This window comes from Mauremys mutica, chromosome 1, assembly GCF_020497125.1.
Source record: "Mauremys mutica isolate MM-2020 ecotype Southern chromosome 1, ASM2049712v1, whole genome shotgun sequence".
Lineage (NCBI taxonomy): Eukaryota > Metazoa > Chordata > Testudines > Geoemydidae > Mauremys > Mauremys mutica.
Genome location: NC_059072.1, coordinates 227940380 through 227957057, shown reverse-complemented (window position 1 = coordinate 227957057; position 16678 = coordinate 227940380). Strand labels below are relative to the sequence as shown.

Sequence of the window (16678 nt, the reverse complement as noted above, 5' to 3'; positions counted from 1 at the left end):
TGCAAGTGTACTAAGCTAAGCCACCTGAGGGCACTCTCAGGCCATGTCTACACTACACAGTTAAGTCGACATATTTATGTAAGTCGATATCGAGCCTCCAAATTAAGCAAATCCATCTTGCATGTCCACACCATGCTCATTGTGTCGGTGGAGTGTGTCCTCACTAGCAGTGTGCAGTAAGAGTCCACCTGGGGAGTTAGTGAGGAGTTGTAAATCCACACCTAGCTTACTGCACACTAGGCTTCACTGTGTAGAGAAACTCCTAGTCTCCCTGTGCCTAAATTCCCCACCTGTAAAAAGGGGATAACAGAACTTCCCTGCCTCACCAGGAGTGTTGTGAGGATCAATCCTTTAAAGATTGGGTTCAGGTACTCTGGCAATGGGGCCATATTAGTGGAGCTTCCTATCCAGGAAGTGGGTATATTTAGGATAAATAGTTAAATGTTAAAGATGAAGCTCTCCTGATTCTTTTTGTAAAATGAATGAAATTCAGGCAAATCTACAAACATTTGACTAAACATCACAGAACATTATTATTGGTGTTGCTATTACGCCTCGAGGCCCCAATCAGGTTCAGGGCTCTATGGTGCTAGGCACTGTACAACACAGAAGAGACAGACACTGTCCTTCCAGCTTACAGTCGAAAGACACAAGGCCGGCAGAGTCAGGGAAAAGGGTTCAACATACAAGCAGATTGACCAGGGCAAACGTCTTGTTAGTGCAATGATTTCTTAGGTGGGATTTTATTTCCTGGGATTTTTATACACAAACCATATCTTGTGGAACAGATGCAGAAGAGGGAAAGGGAGTTGGAGCTGAGACTAGACAGTGGAAGAGGATGGAAAGAGAGAGAGACAGGGAAGGGAATAGTGAGGGAGAGGGGAACAGATGGGAAGTGAATGGATAAACACAGGGGAAGAGTAAAGGAAACAATAAAGGGAGTGTTGTAAATAATTCTGTGCCTGAAGCATGACTATACCTGAGGCCAGCCCTGGTTTCCAGGGGGATGGCTGAAGTATTCCATTTAATATACTACCAAAACCCATCATTTAAAGAACCATAAGTATCACTGCAAAACCATATTTGCAACGCAGCCAATTGCTGCTTAACATCTCGTTAGAAGTCTTACCTTTTTAACCATTTCAGAAGTTACATCAATGTTTGGTTTGTCTGGATAGGGGACTGTCAAGCCATACAAATTAGTCCAAAATCTACCCCACATGTCACCTTCAACAGAGAAGGGAAAGTTACAAATTAATTAAATAGCATCCCATCTGCCATGCTCAAAGTCATCACCAGAGTGTTGGGTTTGTATCATAACAGGCGTAAGGATTTTCACACATGTAAGCTAAGGCCTGATGCAAAGCCCATTGGAATTAATGGGAGTCCTTACATTAACGTTAATGGGCTTTGCATCAGGCACATCATCATCATCATCATTATTATTATTATTTATTATTATGTTAGCTCCTAGGTGCCCCAGTCATGAATGTAGAAAGACAGAACAAAATGGTTCCTGTTCTAATAGCTTAAAATCTAAGTATGAGACAACAGATGGATAGACATAGACAGGATATATTTAATATAATGATATCACAAGTAGAATATTTTAGAAAATATGTAAAAAAAATAGTTTTATTTGCCATACCAAAATTATTTCAACCTCAAAGGTGCTAATTTCTTCAATGAAAAGCAAACATCATCATTCCCTGAGATAAACTACCTCTTACCATACAGCTTTGGGACCATTCAAAACTGAAACAAATGACCATCCCCTGCATTTCTATGTGTAATGCTACGGTTGATTATTTTCCTTAACTGCTATTCATATATGGCTAAATGTATATATTACATTAATGCAACATAAAGGTGGCACAGTTAAAATAAGAATGTCACAGTTAAGGTCAAGATTTTCAAAAAATACGCTCCTAAAATTATGTTCCTAAGAGTTTAGTAGTTTAGCTTTTAAGATACGCAATTCTGAGAATCTCGACCTAATTTCCTTTAATGATGTTAAGTTGGCTAAATTATAGAGTGCCATTTTGGGGAGGCAATATGGTCTAATGGAAAGGGCACTGGACTGGAAAATAGGGAACCTAAGTTCTAGCCCTACCTCTGCCTCTCACTAGCTGTATGAGCTTTGGCAGATTGCTTCAATTCTCTATGCCTCTGTTTCCCCTCCCACCCTTTCTCTGTCTTGTCTATCTAGATTGCAATCTCTGCAGGGCAGGGACTGTCTCTCTCGCTGTGTGTTTGTACACCACCTAGTGCAATGGGGCCCAAAATTATATCAAGAATCTGGAGTCACATGCAGTTTAATGTCTTAATATTCATGTCTTAAATGGCGCTGTCCTGCTCCCACAGTAGTAAGTGTCTATGAAATCAAGCTTGTATAATACAGTTGTTTTTTCATACCGAGTAAATGAGCAGGAAGACATCCTGTTGAACTGATGCGGTCTGAGCCATAGACATTCTCCAGCCTGTACCTCACATAAGCATGTAGCTCCCGATATAAAGGTTTTATCTGGAAAAAAAAATGGGGCTAGATCACAGAGCCATTAATTTGTCTAAGCCACCATCTGGAAATGCAGAGCCTTTAAGATTCAACCAACTGGATATTGCTTATTGTATTATCATGCACCTGCCCAATGTCCTAGGTGTACGCACACAATGTCATGTGAATACATTCTGAAATTTGCAATCCACTTGTCATCTTGCCCCACAATATTGATATCAGGCAATGAAGTTCGAGAATGAGTTTGGTGACTTTTACGGGGTCCTTTGTAAAGACCATCCTGACCTCATTGTGGCACTGGGGTGTTCCCAGAGGAACTAGCTGGCTAACAGGACTCCGGCAACCATATTCCCATCATTAAGTTGCATATGAGAGCTTGGAGACAAAATGCTACTGTATCCAGCTTTCCCTCAGTAAGGCCCTAATAGCACTGCACAGATGCAAGGGAGGGAGGCATATCTATCCCTAAGCCATGGAGCCACTCACTGGATGTCACTACAGTTCCATGGCAGAATGCCCTCTGTGGAGATTCACATAACCCCCACACAGGAGCAGGATGGAAGAAGCTGCATAACATGTAGTCACACCCCTCATTCTCCTACCTCCTGCACACTGCTGTACCTTTTGCATCAGTTCCACTGCAAAGGGTACCTTCTTTGGTTGTGATGGAGGATGCTAAATTTGCCCCTAAAAGACTAGATAAATATATAGGCTTTGTAACAAATTCAGGCCCCGTTGGAGCACGGGGAGAAGAGAATTCCAAAAAAGAGTCCAGGTTCATATGAAACCTGCAAGTTCCAGGTTTGCTTTGAAGTCTTTAAGTTCATGAGAATGAGAATCTCCAGGTGAAACTGAAAGGACTGTGAGAGCAATAAATGTTATGAACAAAACCTCCTGATTATGGTTTGTGGAGCCTACATTACCCAATGCCAGTGGGCTGGGCAGAGTTGTACTATTTCCCTATAGTACAGCAGTTTAAGTCACAAAACTTTCACAAATTACTAACCTGTGTAGAAATGACAAAATGAAACTACAGAACAGTGGTTAAGAAAACTCCCACAACTTGACACTGAATCACTACCTGCTCAAATGTTGTTTCTACATCTTCAATCAGCTGATTACGGCTGTAGGCATATTCTATGGAATCATCTACTTCATAATTTCCTCTCCAATAATCTCCATAGTCAGAATACTCTGTAAAACAAAGGCATACTCATACTGAGACCAGAGTCCAGCCTGAAATTTAAACAGTCTCTCCCTATAAGAGAAGAGATGAAGTTCCTAGTATTGGAACTGAAGGCATGTGTCCTCTGAGATGGTGGGAGGGAGGAAGCCACCCCATGGAAAAGCTCTGGTCCACTGCAGTTTAGATAGTCCTGGTCTCCAGGGACAGCAGAAACAGAAATTGCAGCAACTGTTTGTAGATCTATCTGTGATTCATACTAATCAGAGAGGCAGAATGAAGAGACAGATTAGGCTGGAGTTCCTCATTAGATTAGGGGTCAATGGAGAATGAAGACTTGGGTTCAGGTTCAGTGACAATGAAATCTCACAAATCTTTCTCATAAAACATATGCAGGGCAGGCTGCCTCCAAACTAGACGTAGGAAAAAAGCCCTTTCTAGTTTTGATTCTACCTCAAGAGTACAACTACAGGGGCAAACTCAGATTCTGGGATTCAAATTCAACCTCCCTTAAGGTGACCAGACAGCAAGTGTGAAAAATCGGGGTGGGGGTGGGGGATAATAGGAGCCTATCTAAGAAAAAGACCCAAAAATCAGGACTGTCCCTATAAAATCAGGACATCTGGTCACCCTAACCTTCCCTCCATGAAACTTGATGGGGAGGGGATGGTTTATGTTTAAAGCCCACTGTCTAGGCCCTCTCTAATATTGGGGGAGCGGACAGAGAGGCCTCTAGTTACAGTTGCCTTGGCACTTTTCATTACAACCTTCCCTTTTCATTTGCTTGTAACTTTGACAAACTTTTACCATTTGGATTTACATATTCCATGCATTGGCACTGCCTCTGGTTAGATTTTTTTGAGGAAGTATAAAATACAGGAAAGTAGATAGGTAGAGGTATGGTTGCATGGGGAGAGAGATGATTGGAATTGGAAAAGTTTCAGAAAAGGACAACAAAAATGATTAGAGGTATGGAACAGCTTCCATATGAAGAGAGATTAATAAAACTGGGAATTTTCAGCTTGGAAAAGAGACGACTAAGGTGGGATATGATAGAGGTCTTTAAAATTGTGACTGGTGTGGAGAAAGTAAATAAGAAAATGTTATTTACTCCTTCTCATAACACAAGAACTAGGGGGCACCAAATGAAATTAATAGGCAGCAGGATTAAATTAAAACAAACAAAAGGAAGTATTTCTTCACAGAACACACAGTCAACCTTTGGAACTCTTTGCCAGAGGTTGTTGTGAAGGCCAAGACTATAACAGGGCTCAAAAAAGAACTAGATAAATTCATGGAGGATAGGTCCATCAATGGCTATTAGCCAGAATTGGCAGAGATGGTGTCCCTTGCTTCTCTTTGCCAGAATGTGGGAATGAGCGACAGGGGATGGATCATTTGATGATTATCTGTTCTGTTCATTCCCTCTGTGACAGTTGGCATTGGCCACTGTCGGAAGACAGGATACTGGGCTAGATGGTCCTTTGATCTGACCCACTATGGCCATTCATATGTTCTTATGATGTAGCTACACCTTGCTAGGTGTTATTTATATGCTATGGTATGATCTATCATAGAAGCTCTCAGGATAAAAACAACAAATCCAGGCTGCTGTTTCTTGAGAGGATGATCCTCTTTGATTGGTGGGAAGAAGATCTCCTCTGAAAAGCATTACACTGCATAATCTTTTGTGCCTTAAATTAAAAATTCCTTCAAATGCTCAGATAATAGCTGCATCTGCACCTCAGCTAGGCGAATTATTGGCCTGCCTCCTCCACCTATTGCCTTGTCTGCCAACATAATCCTAGAAAATCTGATCATTCATGGAACATAATATATAAAAATCTAACACCACGTATGTTCTCCCATCTGATACAACTCAATGGATACAAAAAGACATAACCACGTCCACAGTTATCCACTCAGCTGTGACTGAGAGGCCGTGAAATACAGTGCAGCCCAGTGATGGGCAATGTTTTAATTTTAGGTAGTGAAAGATAATGTGGTGTTATAGGAGTGAGATAAAATGCCGACAAAGACAGACCTCGTCATTATGGTGTAAGAGTGGTGAAATGTATCTGGTCTGATCATTGGCTTGATTCTCCACTGCCTTGCACCTTGTACAGTTAGTCACATAGGAACATGGGCTGTCAGACTGCAAAGGACCTCCTGGGTCATCGAGTCCAGTCCCTGCTACTGCAGGCAATGCCATCGTGTAATCCCATTCATAACATTATCAAGATCCATCTTAAAATCTAGTCAGGTTGTTTGCCCCCACTACTCCTTTTGGGAGGCTGTTCCAGAACTTCACTCCTCCAATGGTTAGAAACCTTTTTCTAATTTCCAGCCTAAATTTATTCATAGCCAGTTTATACCTACTTGTTCTTGTGCCAACATTGTCCTTTAACATAAACAGCTTTTCAACCCTCCCAGGTGTTTACTGCCCTGATGCATTTTCAGACAGAAATCCTCTCCTCTCCTCAGCCTTTGTTTTTCCAGCCTAAACAAACGAAGCTTTTTTTGTCGCCCCTCATGAGATAGGCTCTCAGCCCCAAGACAGATCCTGAAATAACTTCACTAGTAACTGTCCTTCAGGCTGGTAGCTCTCCTTTCAGTACAACCTGTTGTCTCCCCTTTAGCCAGTTCCTAGTTATTTTATCAGAAATACCAAATTAGTCTGACATGATCTACCTTTGGTAAACCCACGGTAATTACCCAATGGTAATTTCCATTTTTGTATACTCAGTCCCATTGGCCATCCTACCATTGTTCTACTTTATCATCCTTATGGAAAACTGAGCTGTGAGTTGTTGGGCCACACGTAGATTATCCTTAGCCTCTATCCCATCCTCAAAGCATAGTGGCCTCACTTCTTGTCCTGTTCTTTTATTTATACAGTTAAAGAACTTTTTACTAATTGTTTTAATTTCCTTTGCATGATCTAACTCAGCTTGACTTTTTGACAGTTCTCTCTTTATCCTTACACTTCCTGACCTCTGAGAAAGCTTTCTTTGCTGATCAATCCCATCTTCCATTCTTTGTAGGCTCTCTAATTACCACGAATATCCTTTCTGAGGTGGCTATTCATCTTGTTAGGTCTGCAGTCCTTTGTTAATAGTTATTTCCCCTTGCTTGGGATGCAAATTCCACATAGTTTTTGCACTGTTGACTTAAAGAAATTCCAAGCTGCCTCTGCTTTTAAGTCCCTGAGCCAGAGGTAGGCAAACTATGGCCCACGGGCCACATCCGGCCTGTCCCTTGAGCTCCCGGACAGGGAGGCTAGCTCCCAACCCCTCCCCTGCAGCCACGTGGGGAGCGCTCTGGCCTGCTGCTCCTGCCGGGCCGGATGGCTTGTGCCCACTCGCCTCCCAGGCTTTCCTGAGAGGCATGGTAAGGGGGTAGGGAGTGGGGGAGTTGGATAAGGGGCAGGGGGGATTGGGGGACAGTTAGGGATGGGGGGTCCTGGGGGGCAGTCAGAGGACAGGGAGCAGGGGGCGGTTGGATGGGGTGGAGGTTTGGGGGGGTGCGGTCAGGGGATGGGGAACGGGGGGGTTGAATAAGCATGAAAGTCCCAGGGGGGCCTGTCAGGGGGCAGGGGTGTGGATAGGGGTCGGAGCAGTCAGGGGATGGGGTGAGGTTGGATAGGGGGTGGCGTCCTGGGGGGGCAGTCCCAGGAGGGGGAAGTCAGGGGACAAGGAGCGGGGCGGGGGGGGTTGGATGGGTTGGGGGTTCTGAGAGGGGCAGTCAGGGGGCGGGAAGTTGGAGAGGGTGGATAGGGGGCAGGGGCCAGGTTATTTGGGGAGGCACAGCCTTCCCTACCTGGCCCTCCATACAGTTTTGCAACCCTGATGTGGCCCTCGAGCCAAAAAGTTTGCCCACCCCTGCCCTGAGCTCTTCTGTCCAGTTGACTTCACTAACTAGCTCCCGTAATTTCTCAAAGTGCACCTGTTTGAAATAAAAAACCTTAAGGTATGTCTATACTACAGAGACTATACCAGCATAGGTATATCACTGGAGCTATGCCAGCATGGCTCCCTGGTATAGACACAGCCTACATTGACACAAGGGTTTTTTCTGTTGGTGGTAGGCAGAACCACCCTGAATAACAGGAACTATGTCAACCAAAGCGTTCTTCCATTGACACAGCTGTGTCTATACTGGGGGATTGGGTTGGCATAGCTACATTGGTCAGGGGTGTGAATTTTTCACACCGTGACAGGACATATCTATGTTAATCAACTTTTAAATTTAGACCAGGCCTTTGCAGATTACACATGTATAAAGTGAGTGCAAAGTGTGTGCACAAGGCTACCCACCAGTGCGCGGAAGATCCTGGCTTTGCTTGGACACAAATGACTGCACAAGGTATGAAAGGCTGTGGAGAATCAGGCCCTCTGTACTTCTGAAGGACAAAATAATTGCAATTGTAACTTACTATTAAGTCTTGCAGCCTCATTTTCCAACTCAACATAACGTTCATATAATGGTCTCATCTCCTTGCCAACTTCAGCTCTCCAGCCTTGCCACGCCCACAGTCTCTCAGAGTAATCAGTGCTGCTAGCCATAATAGCATCTAGACCTGTCAACATTTTAAAAAAAGAACCAGAGCCATAAATAAAAGATGAATTCTTTAAGTACTTGTCATTCTACATTAAAAAACAAACAAACAGGAAAACAAGGAACAAGGAAAATAGCTGAATGCACATTTTGGGTAAAACCAGTGATGCTGTAGCTGAAAGTTTTGGTTTATTGAAGGAAATATTTTATTTGTTTCCATTTCATCTTTTCTGCCCTGGCTTTTCTGCCCTGAGATATGCGGCTGGTTTGTGATTCAGTTAAAACAAGTGTGACTCCAGATTAATTTCACTGAAGTTAGTGCAGTTTTCTGGACTTACACCAATGTAATAGAAATCAGAATCTGGCTTGAAGTCTGCCAATAGAACTTCTATCTCTTTTGATAGAATTTGACAAAACTCCCCCAGTATGGCAGAACCCCCAAGTGATGTAACGCTAGCATAGACTACTCTGCAACTTTAGAAGCTGCAGCTGTAGGTTTGGCCACACAAACCTACATCATTTGAAATGGGGCATGTAATTTTGAGCAAGCCAAATGGAGGACCATGAACTCTGCAGCTCATGTTATTTCACTAAATTATTTCGATGTGTGAAAAGTCACAGCAAAATTGTACTTGGAGATAAAAACCACACCACCACCACCAACAACTTTATAAAACAAAAGCATTTGGAGAACGCAGATCTATTAAAACTAAAATTTGATCTTTCACAATTAAAAACCTCCTCTCTGCTTTGTTCCACTCTTCTTGAAACCTGTTAACGTAAAAGGCACAGGACAGACATTGTTTATACTGTACCTGGCTCCAGCGGCAAGCAGTTAAATGGATAATCAGGTTTACACACGGTCCCAGTGCTGTAGATGGTGCTCATTTTACTTAAAATAGTTGTCAGCTGCAATTTAAATACAAAAAAGCCCATTAAAAAAGAAAACACAATAAATACAAAATAACTATTGCATAACTGTTAGTCCTTAAAATCTCAGTACAGCAGCCTATCCCTACCAGCAAGGCAGTTTAACATGTGCTTAAGCCCTGTACCTGAGTAAAAATTAATTTAAGCATGTGCTTAAATGCTTTGCTAAATTGGAGCCTACTTGGACAAGACAGATAATGTAACATCTTTTGAGTGGATATTAAGTGATTCCACAAAACCCTTCAAATACATCATCATCATCATAAAGATTAACAATACATTTTATGTATATGGCATCCACGCCAAGGGTTTCTAGGTAAGTATACAGTACATGCATTTTAATGGAGGGGAAAAGGGCCTTTTTCCAGATCAGACAGGTTGATTGTTGGTTGTATTTTTTAATTATACATAAGGTAGATTGTGTTAATCTGTTTGCGGTGGATTTACACAAGTTAATTTTTATTTCTTGGTTCAGCTGAAGACCAAATGCATCTCAAATTATATTCAGCTCTATCTCAGCCTCAACAGTGGTGCTACAGAGCATTCTCTTTTCACTTACCTATCATTAACTTATTTCTTTCTCTCTCAGCTATCCTCAACTTTTCCAGTGTCGAGTAAAGCATATTCTCTCATTGAGGACTATATATCTACTGTCACATGTCCTAGCAAATGCCCCTCACACTCACTCACGAGGATTGCTGTGAGAGGAATCCACAGCTTCTTCTGCTCTCCATCCCCTAGGGTGTGTTAAGCTTCTGGAGCCTTAGCAGATTGCAGCACTGTTTCCTTCCTAGTCCTGTTTGTCACAATTCCTGGTCACCAACCCTCACTCTGTTACCCCTTCTCAGAACCCCAGCTCTTCATCCCACCTGCCCTTGTCCTCCAGAATCAGCACTGACCCTCAAGATACCCCAGTTACTCAAGCACACCCTCTCTCACAACTCCACCCCAAAGTGTGAAGCTTCTGATTACAGTTTAACTCTTTCAGGGGAACACAGCAGTTGTGAAGCAGTCAACACACACACACAAACTTTGCACAGAGTCCAACACCTTAATGCTCTTTTATACTTAATCATGTAAAGCAGAGGAGAATACAGATCACACAAAACAGTTAAGCCTAAAGGCATACCCCTTCCTATAACACATTTCCCTTGGGAGTCCTTGGGGACCATCTGGTTCCAGGAAGGCAGGCAGGGTGATTTCTGTCTCCTGAATGCTGTTACATGATTGGTAGTCTCTCTCTCCTGGAGCCCTTTACCTAGCTTCTGTGACCTTCCTCTTTCATGCCTCATGCTTCCTTTTCCTGTCTCTTGAACCATTGGTTGATTTCTAATTTAAAATTTCCCCTGTCACTTGATTGCCTTTGTTCTCCTCCTGGTAACTTTCCACTGCTTCTACTTTATCACAACCCTCATCAGAGGAGTCAGCTAAACTGGTTTCCTAAGGCTGCCACTCATCCATTGTCCCAGATGATTGCATCTGAACAGAATCACTGAGCCTTAGGCCTGGTCTACACTACAAAGTTAGGTGAACATAAGTCACCCTGTGTTAACCTATATGTGTATGTGTCTCAGATTTGTCTCCAGCCAACGTAAGTGCCCCACTACAGCAATACAGTAAAACCACCTCACCGAATGGCATGAAATCATGGTTCACCTGCTGAGGTCAACACAGGGTGAGTGTAGACACTGTCTGACCAGTGTCAACCCTAACAGTCCTCCACCAGCTGTTTCATAATGCCCAATTCCCTCTAACAGTGACGGCTCTGGACACAACTGTAAACTCCTCTGCCTAAAGGTCACAGAGACTGGAGGACTTCCCCCCTTTGAAATCTCCAACATATTTTTGAAATCTCTTTTCCTCATTGCCCCCCATAGTGAGCACATCTAGCAGCTCTCCCTTGGTAAGCACCTTCTATTATTTCTGTCTGCTACAGGCCCTGTCAGCAATAGTGGATCCACATACATATAGGCACAAATGGTATCACAGTTTTTCGTAATACAACTTCATAATATCAACCAGAATTCATAACCTGTACAGACATAGCCCCAATTCACAACCTGCTCGCTTTGATATTTTGTACCAGAGCTATTCTGAGCTATCCAAGAGGGGAAAAAAATATGTTTGAGCAATTTCTGTAAACATGAAAAATGATTGTGGGGGGGGGGAGGCGGTGTCACAATCAGAAAATTTAAAAATACACAAATTGAGTTCTGTCAAACAGTACAGAAAGTCGCCTATGAGCTGAGAACCAGCATGAACAATTTCAGCCCAGTAAGTCTTTCTTGTGGAAAGCTATAGGTGCCTAAAAATAGAGGATAAAGATGGAAATGCCTTATCACTCACAACCACAACGCCACTGCAACACTACAGTTATACAAAATATATGCCTGAACCATTTCAAATTACTCACAGACAGTCTGCCCTTCTCTGAACACAGGAATTGCCAGACTGGATCAGACTCAAGTTCCATCCTATCTCTGACAAGGGCCTCAGAGGATGCTTCAGAGGAAGATGTAAGAACCCCGCAGTAGACAGATGTAGGTTAATTTGCCTCCACATTAGGTCTCATCTTGATCTCCAATAGTTAGAGACTGGCTTAAGCCCTGAAGCACAAGGTTCAATATCCCTTCTGATATGTGTATAGCCATTAGTCATAACTCTGGATACTCGATATCCATATAAATGCCCAGTCCCATTTTGAATCTTGCTAGATTTTTGGCCTCAACCACTTTCTGTGGAAATTACACAGCTGAACAATTATTTCCTCATCTTAGTTGTAAATTTGCCACCTTTGAATTTCATTGAATGCCTTTTTGTTTGTGTTTCTACTTATTCCCCAAGATCCTGACCCTACAAAGTACATAAGTGTGTATATAATTTTTCTTATGTGAGCAGTCCCATCGACTATGCTATACAGACACATGCGTGTTGCTTAATTGTATGTAACATATGCTGAAGGATCTGGGTATTCAATGAGTTCATGTAATGTTCTAAACGTGTAGATATTTAATGCACGATATAAACTAGCAATAAATTAAATGTGCGCATATGTAATATTAGCTAATAAAAGATATATGATTCACAACAAGACAACACTGTTGGGATTTAATATGTTGCTGGGATAAACAAAGACTAGGAATAATATTATAAGCACTGCCAGAGACATTTTGAAATGTATTTCAACTCTTGGGACAGTCTACATACATTTAGCAACTTACTTCACTGTATTTTTCCCCAGATAGGACTGATGTTCCTTTGTCCTGAAGAGCCTGAAGTTGGAGTTTGACAATAGGATCCGTAATTTTATCTATTGCAAACTTGCTGGCATTGTTGGATGCTTCATCATAGAATGCAGACCATTTCGCTCCTGCTTCATTCTAAAACAGAGTCATTAAAGTCTGAATTACTCATTTATAAGAAATCCAGCAAGATAATAAGTTTTAGGGGAGAAAACATTCTTTGCATGAAGAATTAGTTTTGTGGATTTTGCTAGTTCTCTCCTTAGCTTTGGAAATATTTCTACTATACAATGAAAACAACTAGGGAACATTTTGGATTCAGTCTGTTCACAGATTTAGAGCTTTTCAAATTATTTGTATTTGGAAAATTAGTAACCAAGTAGCCAAGAGTCTCCCCTCAAAACAAACAAACCAGTTTTTAATGGATTCAGAACCATCAAGCTGTGCACAGAGCTGGTCTATGTAACCATACATACTTATTACTGCTCCCCTCATCCTCCTTTTCTCCTGTATTTGTTGCATGCAGGTGTTACATGCTGTCTTAACTTAGACCAGGGATGGGCAAACTTTTTGGCCTGAGGGCCACATCTCGGTATGGAAATTGTATGGAGGGCTGGCTGGGGCAGGGGATTGGGGCGCACGAGGGGTGGGGGGGGATGAGGGCTCCGGCTGGGGGTGCAGACTCTGGGATGAGGCTGAGGATGAGGGATTTAGGGTGCAGGAGGGGGCTTCAGGCTGGGATCAAAGAGTTTGGAGGGCGTTCAGGGTTGGGGCAGGCGGTTGGACTGCAGAGGGGGTGGGGACTCAGGGGTGCAGGATCCGGGCAGCCCTTACCTGAAGTGGCTCATGGAAACAGTGGCCCACCCTGCGTCCGGCTCCCATGCGAAGACGGGGCCACACTGCGTTGCCTCGTCCACAGGCACCTCCCCCGCAGCTCCCATTGGCCGTGGTTCCTGGAACCCCCTGGCTGCCCCTGCTTCCAGGAGCCGCGTGGAATGGAGCAAGGCAAGCCCTTGACCCCGCTCCGCAGCTGGAGCACCAGAGCGGGGAAAGCATTGCTCCCCACCCCACTCCCCGGTGGGAGCTCGAGGGCCGGATTAAAAGATCCAATGGGCAGATATGGCCTGTGGGCCATAGTTTGCCCACTCCTGAGTTAGACTGTAAGCTCTTTGGGGTACGGGGCTTGCCTACCTATGCATTTGAACAGTCCATAGCTCAAGAATCATGATCCTGACTGAGTCCTTTGGGTGCTGCCACAATAGAAGTAATAAATCATAACTGCCATGTCACTGCTAGCAATTCATGTGATTACACAAATATTTAATCTTCCCAAAGTTACAATAATTAGTGCTTACTGATTGGACACGGAAAACCACACTCTCCCAAATGCAGTTTAGGATCCTAAACTGTACATGCAGAATATGAACCCACAGCATGCAACTGCTTGCACCTACTCTGTGTGTCTATACTCTGCAAGACAAGCTGGCTCACAGATGCAGTGCAACCCTTAGCACTTAACATTATTTGGATTTCGGCAGTCACTGGAAGAGCCAGCTTTCATTTCCACCTTTTGTTATGGACAATGAGCACAATGAGACCCTGGCATGCAGGTTTGGTTTGAAATCTTAGGATATTTCTAATCTCCCTTCTGTATGTTCCAGGACATTTAAGGGACATTGCACCTATGGTTATCACAGTTCCTTGCTAATGACTCATCAGAAGATAAGAATTACCACCCAGCATGCATACATTCAGAGCTATGTATGAATATCTTGGCAATGTCTTTTTTTTTCTTTATTCTTTGGGAATGAGCAAAAATGGGCATCATTTTTTTCTAACAGTTCAGTCATGATGTTTGATACCCAACCAGAGTCAAATTTATTAGTAAGCAAATGTATTTTTTACATTATTTGATCCCAGTGGGGATGACTAAGCAGACTGGGGGTTAGGCGGAGAGGGGGCATTTTCTGTCCAATGAGAAAAACCAGCTGGGGGGAGTTGGGTTGCCAGCCGGTACCTCTCCATGAGACAGGCTGGTTGAGTGCATGGGCTGTCCCCATCCATTTGGAGAACTGGTTGAGGAGTGGGCAAAATGGTTGTGTGATTATGGAGGGGTGACCACATTCTATGAAAAAAGTGGGTTTGAGGAAGCCACTGGGAGCACCTTTCATTAACTCTGTCCCTTTAGCAGACAGGTGCCATACCAGTGTCACTGCTGGCATCACAATAATGCATGCACGAGGGACAACCAGAGGCACCGTCCCTGAGCACCATCATACTTTTGTTCATTACTGGTATCACACTGAGCAATATTATCCTATTGCTTAAAGCTGCTAAATGGAGCTTCAATTTTATGTGTTTCAGAATGTCACAGAACTATGATTAGCCAGGAGGATTTCATCCTGCAATCAGAGACTATATTTTGATTAAGAAATGTTACACTTAAGCCATGTTTTCATTAACTAGTAAGACTCCACTGGATGTGGTGATTCTGGGTTATACCTTTATTCAAAATTAGGTCTGTTGAGATTACACTGCATCATCACATGCTGAAACGTTTATTTAGAAACGAGTTTGCTTTAAAATATAGCTACAAAAGTCACCACAATATTTTCCATTGATTTTCAAGATTCCAAGGATAGTAGATGCTTTCTAATATGGCTGCAGCATGGAATCCTCAGTGACCAATCAGATTACGGTTGAATGCTGTCACAGTATATAATATCTGTCTAGAGGGGCAGGTGGTTGTACTGGATAGCTAGAGGCTGAGAAGAGGCTGGATAGTTAGAGACTGAGAGACAGTGAATCTTATTGTGAGGTAGGACAAGCACAACTGTCACTGTCCTTCCTGTGGCTACGTACTAGCTTCTGCTAGTCCAAACATCAGGCCTTGGGAATCTGGAAATCTATGTCTTCATTAAATTTTCCTCACAGTACAATTCTACCTATTCCACTGGTGATTGCTAAGGATGCTAATCTATGAGAATAGCCACAGTGTTTTGAGGCAGACAATCATCCACCATAAAATAGATTTAGGTCACCAACTCATTTCACATAACCCACCAAATGACCATCAGAAATTTTTCAGTAACTACTGAACTAAAATCCAAAATTGAACCCATCCCTAGTTCCTTATCCATTAGCAATTCCTATATATCAATCTACAGCAACACAGTAATATATCATGTCGTTATAATATAATTTCTAATATAATAGCAAACATTCCTAGACAGTGTTGAGTACCCACCATCTTTCTGGAATTCTCATCTGTGATGTTGGTGTTATAGTCCCAGGAGGCAAGTGAACTTGCATAAGATAGATCTTCTGCTTGTACATTGAATTGAGACAAAAAGTTGCTGGCCTCTTGTGTTGTATCCTGTGATGTAGCAACAGCAGTGAGACTGCAAAGAAGCCATAGATGGACCAACATACTTCCTTCTGAGCCAAGATCCACTAATTGAGGTAGGTTCCCTCAAATAAGCTTCCTAATCAGCTGCTGTCTCATCAGCCTTTGCACATAGGTGTGTGCTAGGGGAAAAAGGGAGAATCCAGTTTGCTGGCTCTTTTATCGTTTTTATCCAGTGAAGGACAGAAATTAAAATAGCTTTAAAAAGGCAAATAAACAAAAGTTAATGATTAACTTTGGAGAAACATAATTACTAGTAGCATTTTATGGTCTTCTTATAAAAAGGCTTTTAGTTTTAGTTAATATTTCCCCACTCTGCTGTCATTGATACAGGTGGTTATTATCTATAATCTCACAGTGTCAGAGGAAGTCCAAGATCTGCAAATCCTTTAACAGATTGATGATAATCTACAAAAACAGTTAGCAAATTCAGTGAGACACTACCTGACCTTATCCCTTGGGAAGAAATGTTGGTGTAATGTTGCTGCTTGGTCTCTTAGGGCAGAGGCGGGCAAACTACAGCCCGTGGGCCACATCCAGCCCGTGGGACCATCCTGCCCGGCCCCTGAGCTCCCTGCTGGGGAGGCTGGCCCCTGGCCCCTTCCCTGCTATCCTCTCTCTGCTGCAGCCACGCCGCCGCGTTGGCAGCGCTCTGCGAGCTCCTGCCGGGGAATGCGGTAGCATATCTGGTTCTGGCCAGGTAGTGCAGCTGTCAGACATGCTGCTCTGAGCGGCATGGTAAGGGGGCTGGGGGGTTGGATAAGGGGTGGGAGGTCCCCGGGGGCAGTCAGGGGACAGGGAACAGTGGGGAGTTGGATGGGGCAGAGGTTCTGGAGGGGGGACCG

General features: G+C 43.2%; 1 protein-coding gene across 1 annotated transcript in view; it reads right to left on the bottom strand.

Annotated features, from left to right (window-relative positions):
- The window catches only part of ACE2 (angiotensin converting enzyme 2), a 39827-nt gene extending 23970 nt beyond the window's left edge, over nt 1-15857 (bottom strand). The window contains exons 1-7 of the mRNA XM_044995965.1: nt 15675-15857; nt 12407-12565; nt 9071-9164; nt 8134-8277; nt 3597-3709; nt 2416-2524; nt 1130-1227 (exon numbers count right to left, since the gene is read on the bottom strand). Of these exons, the coding sequence (XP_044851900.1) occupies nt 1130-1227; nt 2416-2524; nt 3597-3709; nt 8134-8277; nt 9071-9164; nt 12407-12565; nt 15675-15857 (900 nt within the window). The remainder of the gene's footprint in view (nt 1-1129; nt 1228-2415; nt 2525-3596; nt 3710-8133; nt 8278-9070; nt 9165-12406; nt 12566-15674) is intronic.
- Between the last annotated feature and the right edge of the window lie 821 nt (nt 15858-16678).